This window comes from Aulonocara stuartgranti, assembly GCF_965226115.1.
Source record: "Aulonocara stuartgranti genome assembly, chromosome: 13".
Taxonomy (NCBI): Eukaryota; Metazoa; Chordata; class Actinopteri; order Cichliformes; family Cichlidae; genus Aulonocara; species Aulonocara stuartgranti.
The window spans coordinates 30,216,277-30,222,987 of record NC_138949.1 but is presented as its reverse complement, the minus strand read 5'-3'; the positions used below and the strand labels follow the sequence as shown (position 1 = coordinate 30,222,987).

At 41.1% G+C, this 6,711-nt stretch overlaps 1 protein-coding gene across 1 annotated transcript in view; it reads left to right on the top strand.

Annotated features, from left to right (window-relative positions):
• The first annotated feature begins 4,890 nt into the window (after positions 1-4,890).
• The window catches only part of LOC309720497 (protein kinase C epsilon type-like), a 96,564-nt gene continuing 94,743 nt past the window's right edge, over positions 4,891-6,711 (top strand). Inside the window, exon 1 of the mRNA XM_082557496.1 lies at positions 4,891-6,024. Within this exon, the coding sequence (XP_082413622.1) occupies positions 5,677-6,024 (348 nt within the window). The 5' untranslated portion in view covers positions 4,891-5,676. The remainder of the gene's footprint in view (positions 6,025-6,711) is intronic.

Genomic DNA, 6,711 nt, shown 5'->3' with positions numbered 1-6,711 from the left:
AGCCATTTCACCGACATAAAAAAGAAAGAAGACACACTAAAACACACACACACTGACGTACAGCGGGAGAGTGGATAATAAAAAAGAAAGGGGAATTATATTGTCCTTGGGAAGAGATAATAAAAACGTTAGAAATGAGATTGATGTTTGGTGCCCCCTGGTGTTTAGTAGCTGCTAAGTCAGGTTACATAGAAATTTACCAACAAGATAGGGGAAAAGCAATTGTTTAATTTGGAATCAATTATTCTAAGCTCGAGGACAAGGTGAAGTCGTCAGTGCGTGATTTGAAGCTAGGATGGTGTCCCTGTGTTCAATTTCAGCCCTTCTAGCCATCACAACAGTGTAACCCTCCCTGACATTAACAAATACAGCTGGTGCACTGACCTGACACATTTCAAACATGGACTAAACATTTATTTTCTTGTGAAGTCTTCAATCATATGTTGGTTTCCTAACTTGGCACTCGGTCCTTGTGAGCTTAGAGAACCCCCAGTATAAAGATTTCAATGCTGATATATATTTTTCAACTTTCGGCAGATGTAAGCCAGACTCAGACTCAAGATTGATAGAGGAACACAAACAATATCCAGTTGAAAAGAATAAAAAAAAATAATGATACAGAAGACACAGAAGGGCTTAACTGGAGGCTGAGTGGGGTTTTCCATCCTGCTTAGGGCCCCCAGAAGATGTGAGGAAGTCATGATTGACTCTTTGTTTAATTTCTTTGCCCTTCTTGAAAAATAAACGCATGACAAAAGACTGTGAAATCATGGATTTAGGACATCTGTGACTGAGTGTGTCAATCATTTGGAAAAGGAGAAGAGAAGACTTGCCCTGTAAATAAACACTTACCGCTCTGAAAAACAGGGTCATAAACTGTAAGAAAATGAGATTAGTTTCAACTAGTAATTGTTTAATTTCATTTCAAAATCAAATTTCTCAGTTTCTCAGAAAGATTGCTGTTTTACCAGTAAAAGTAGGTAAGTAGTGGAGAAACTGACTTGTACGACTACAGGAAGGGAAGAACAACTCAGAAAGAGATGTAAACATCTTTATTCAATTTTTTTAGATGTCAGCGTTTTCGTGTTTCTGAAAGTAGGAGTGGCGGGCAGAGTCTTTGGCTATCAGGCTCCAATAAGACTTATAAGACTATCTTAAAACTTTCCTTTTAGATAAACGTATACAATATTGGCATGTTTTATTATTTTTAATGAATTTATTATTTATCATTCAGCTCCCAGCCTCCAGGAACCACAGCTGGATAAGCAGTTAGGGAAAGGATGGATGAACTGTTATTGGAGATGTGAAGTTTTATGTTTGGAATATATGTCAAATTCAATAAAAACAAATTAGTAACAGTTCCTACTATTATTCAGATCAGTTTTCCATCTTTCTACAGTCTACAGTTTCTCCTCTCTCCTGTTGGGAACTTCCTCTCTGATCCATAAAAAGAATTTTCCTTTCATTCCTGCAGCCACTTAAAGTGGAAAAATGTTCAGGACAGTTATTTTCCTGTAGCCATGGGGATGTTACTGTCCTAGTGTGACCATAGTTACAGTTGTGATGAAGAGCCTATCCACTGTTGCCAAGCCATGCTCGTTTGATTTAGATCCGGCCGAGTGAGAGGGGAAAGAGGGCAGGACGTGGCCGGAGTCCAGGGGATTTCCTGTGCGTGTGATTGATTCCTATCTGCAGAGCTCAGAGACACATTGGCTGATGTGCTAATGAGAAAACAAGTTGGAGAAGTTTTCGACAGAAATACATTGTTCCTTTTAAACAATGATGGAAAACCACAGAAAAGAAGAATATTAGATTCACTGCTGCAACCACTGACCACAGTCGTTCCTCTCTGCAGCAGCTGAAAGAGTCATAAAAGGAAGCTTCATACCCTTTTCTACAATTGGAAGACAAAATTGTGTTTTCACATCTATAACAATATAGACTGAACTTCCACCAAATGCTCGCTAGACACAGCAAATAACATCTTTCTGCAGCTGTTGAACTGCTGACATTCCCACATATTTGCTTTCAGTTGTATGTCTTTATACACTCAAAGCATCCAAAGTATCTGGATGATGATTGATTTCACTCAAAGAAATATTTAAAGCTTATAGTTGTTTTATATCTTCAAAGGTTTGTCAGGTCCTCATCACTTTGCTAATAATTCAAGTCTCTGTTGATCCTTATGTATCACCCCTCTCTCTACATGTAGTAATATTTGACCTTATAATTCTTATTAATGGTTCCTTAGTTTCTGGACTTTTTTGTTTCCTTTGTTAAAAATTAAACAAACCACAAGGCCAGATTCCAATATAATATCCATGTGTTTGGCCTTGTTGTGGCTCCATCCCTTTTTTTTTCTTTTTTTTTTTTGACTTTATGCAGTAAAGCTGCCTTAACATTAGCACTGAATGGAATCAAATGTTACATTAGCTAATGTTAAGCCAACATTAAGCTAACACAGCTACTGGTAACATGAGTAACAATGCACTTCTTTTAGATCAGAGGTGTCAAACTCATTTTAAACTGACACACACACATAGCCTTATTTTATCTTAAACTATTTGCTAATATTCTACATTTACTGTAACAAAGTGTAACATTTAATAAAATAAAAAATTTTTTACTATTTAATTTGTAAAAATGTGTATACACACACACACACACACACACACACACACACACACGTAGGAAAATATTTAGTATACACATCCAGAAATGCATACACTATTATATATTGTGCATATATTTATTAGTTTCAGGTTGGCCATTCTTGTATTTTGCTCGTTTGTGTTGTTGTGTTTGCACATCTCTGTTGCTTGTGGGGCTCGCACACAAGAATTTCACTCGCATGTGCTGTGCCAGTGTGCCTGCACATGTGATGTGACAATAAAAGTGATTTGATTTGATTTGATTTGACAAACCAGAGGATTAAAAACCTAAGATGGCTTAAAAATGTTTCCCTGCCTGTATGCAAGTATGGTTCCACCTCTGTGTGTTTCTTGAAATCATTAGGTCAGTATATTATGAGTATATGAAAAAGTCTTATTTCTCAGTCACCTTGTAATTTTCTAGGACATTGAAAAAAAATCATGATAGTAATACGCTAGTTCTTGTATTTCTGACACAGAAATGGCCATGGTAAGAGGCTGTAAGAGAATTAAACTGGGACAGACAGTGTAGAGTAATTTACTTTCTCTGTCCTCTCTCAGAAGCAGTGCAGTTTATCATTTTTGCAGCTGGTGGGAGGTGCCTGAAACTTGAAATTACAAACAATCGACAACAGGGGTCAGTGATGTTCAAGGTTTAAGCATAACAGATCACTTTCACCCTGCTCATCTGAGTGTTTCTCAATATCCACCTTTTTTCAGTCAATCTGCACCCCCACTGTATATTAATGTTCACTTTTGCATAACATGGCCTAAATGAGGCAAGTAAACTAGCCTCTAACACACTTGTGTTCTGCAGATTGTAAAGATATTTTGGAGTCTTCTCAAACTTCCTCATATTTGAGATAAAGAGATGAAGATACATCACAAAAAAAGGTTCCCTGTTTTTGTAACTGTTGTTGCACAAGTATTCAACAAAAGTGAACTTAAAGAAAGAGACCAGCTGTTTGAAAACAGGTCAACAAAACAGGTTAAATTGGGTTTTTTTTGTCTAACACATTAAACAAAGCCAGTGAAAGCCTACATATTTGTCCTACATATTTGCTAATAGATAACAGAACATGTTCACTCTCTATTAAAAACTGATACCAGTCTGATATTTTGTCAGTGTTTTCAGCTGCTCCAGTGCTAAAAACACTAAATGCTATCTGCACATAAATGCATCCTTCCCTTGTGTAAAATGTGAATCACTCTTGGTGTTGTACTGAGCCTGTCAGGTATGTGTGCTCCTGCACTAAGACAGAACCCCGTGCATGCGGTCACCTTGTAGTTTCTGCTGTTAAATGAAGCAGACGCCTGACTCTTCTTCTACAATTATTCCAAATAAAACTAAGCTTGCACATAAATCACATTTGTCATCTGTGCCTCGGGAGAAACAGACTGCAGGTTCTGTGTCAAATATATAAAGCATTTGTCTGTATATATGAGAAGGTAGAAAATCTCATTCCTCTGTGTCACATGCTGTGTCTGGCTCCTTGCAAACACACCGCTTCATTTTTACCCTGGAAGGAATTCAAACAACGATGGTACAGTTTTAAAGACTATGGAAACTATGAAGACTCATGACACGATTTTGCAAAACTAATTAGAGTCCTGCTAGAGCCCTGGCAAACATTCATATCTTGCAATGCAGTCTTGCAGGTGCAAAGTAGGCAATTACTCACAATCTGTGCATTGCATCCTTGGTAAACCAAAACTGAAAACTGAAATGTTGCTTAATGCTGTGAAAGCCACTTGAGGCTGCAGATGTTTTAGGTTATATTTTTCTTCAGTGCTGCACACATCATGCTGCTGATAAGTAACATGGCTTTCAGTCACCTCTTTTAAATTCCACACATGCCTCACATATCCCTACATTCATCCCCCTAAGGTCCCATCTTTTTATGGCCTTGGCAAGTGGCCTTTATTGAGTGAATGAATGTTCATAATTCTGCACCTGGACATGCAGCAAAATGAGTGGAGACATGCTGCTAGGCGTCCACATTTCAGTATTAAACACTCTTGTTGTTTTTCTGCACACACACCTGTTTTTTTCTGCATTAATAAAACAGCTTTACACACACGCCTATTACTGTGTAAACCTGCACTGGCTTCTTTATACAGCCCTAGCCTTGCTCAAGGGCACCTTGGTGAATTGTTCAGGCTTTTATTTCTCTGCCTTCATATTCATCCAACCTTCCCCCCCAGCCCCGCTGCTCCTAAACACCGCCCCAGTCTTGGTTGCGTCGCACTCCCCCGTCTGTCACATCAGGCTCCGCTAAATCTGACGTGTTTTTCGCATTTCCTGCACCAGAGAGAGAGAGAGAGCGCGCGAGAGAGAGACGGAGACACACAGCGGTGTCGGGAGGCTGTGTCCACTGGAAGTTGAGCTCAAACAGCTGCACTGGACTGACACCAGGCCGTGCACCAAGCAGCAGGAGCCCGTTTTGACACATCCACCCACCGCCCCCCTTCTCTCCGCCCCTGCTGCGGTCGTTACCGGCCGCTGTCTGGTTCGCAGCTCGAACATCTCCAGTGCGCCGCGGCGGCTGGCAGCAGGTATTTGGAGCCTCCCACCCTCCGCACGGTGCAATGCAACGCAGGCCAGTGCTTCCAGGGAGCCCCGCTGCAGCTAACAGAGCTTTTTAATACCTCGAAGGTAAACACCATGACAGAGCGAATCACATCTGGGGCCTCTGCTCGTATGTGCGCCGTAGCTATTCATGTTTCTTCCGTGCACTTCTGAAGGCTTCCCGGGCTAACGGTCGCTTTTCCGCCACTGAAGTTCAGTTTCTGGGGGGAAATTTTGTAGCATAATCGACAAGTGCAGACGTTTCGAGACACGACAGCAGCTTGGTGTGCTTGGTGACTGCACTCTCTCCTTCATATCGGAGTGGAAGGAACACGCTCTGCCCGGAGGACCACCGGTTGAACGGAGCTGTTATTCAAAGCGCTAAAGCACGGTTGATTTGGGGGTGTTTGAGGTGAAAGGTGTCCTGTGGTTTTACTGGAAGCGCGTTTCATCGCCATGGTGGTCTTCAACGGGCAGCTGAAGATCAGGATCCGCGAGGCTCTGGACCTCAAACCCACAGCTTGGTCCCTGCGTCACGCCGTCGGTCCCAAGACTCAGACCTTCCTCCTGGACACGTACATCGCCCTCAACGTGGACGACTCTCGCGTGGGCCAGACCTCCACCAAGCAGAAGACCAACAGCCCCACGTGGAATTACGAGTTCATCACGGAGGTCCACGACGGCCGCAAGATAGAGCTATCAGTTTTCCACGACGCGCCCATTGGCTACGACGACTTCGTGGCCAACTGCATCATCCAATTCGAGGACATCCTGCAGAACAGCAGCAAGCACTTTGAGGACTGGGTAAGACACCTGAAGCACACACAGTGGGAGTGATAGTCGAACAAGGTGCTCAGACCTTCTCTGTCGTAGGCAAACGGACCTCAGTGGAAAGTTTTCCAATGAATCAGTTAATCACTCTTTTTCCAATCACAATTCTCCCGGGAGTCTGGCAGGAAGCAGACTATAAGTAGTCATATAGTTGCAGGGATTTACACCTAAAAATACAAGCTGTGTGTTCCATCATATTACATAATCTACAGACTCTATATAATAAGACAGGACCAACACTTAATAATACAGAAGGCTTAGCTAATGTTGTTTTTAATTTAATTTTATTTATATAGCGCCAAATCACAACAGCAGTCACCTCCAGGCGCTGTATATATAATCTAAAGACCCAACAACAGGGGTGTCAAACAAAGCAGTTCTGGATTACTTTGGAAAATGTGAAGGAGAGGATACATTTTAACAAGTTTTACAGCTTTTCCTACTGTTAAAGACTTCCCCTCGGGCCATTTACAATACACCAAATTGAATCCCAAAGAGTCACACTCACAGATTCCTTTCATTTACTACAGCAGCATTTTTTTTTATCATGTAGAAAAACTGAGACATACTGTTAAAATTGCACTTTTTGTCTTATATTAAGATACCTAATTGATTACATTTTTAGTTAAACTTCTTTACACTAACAGAAATTTGATTTTT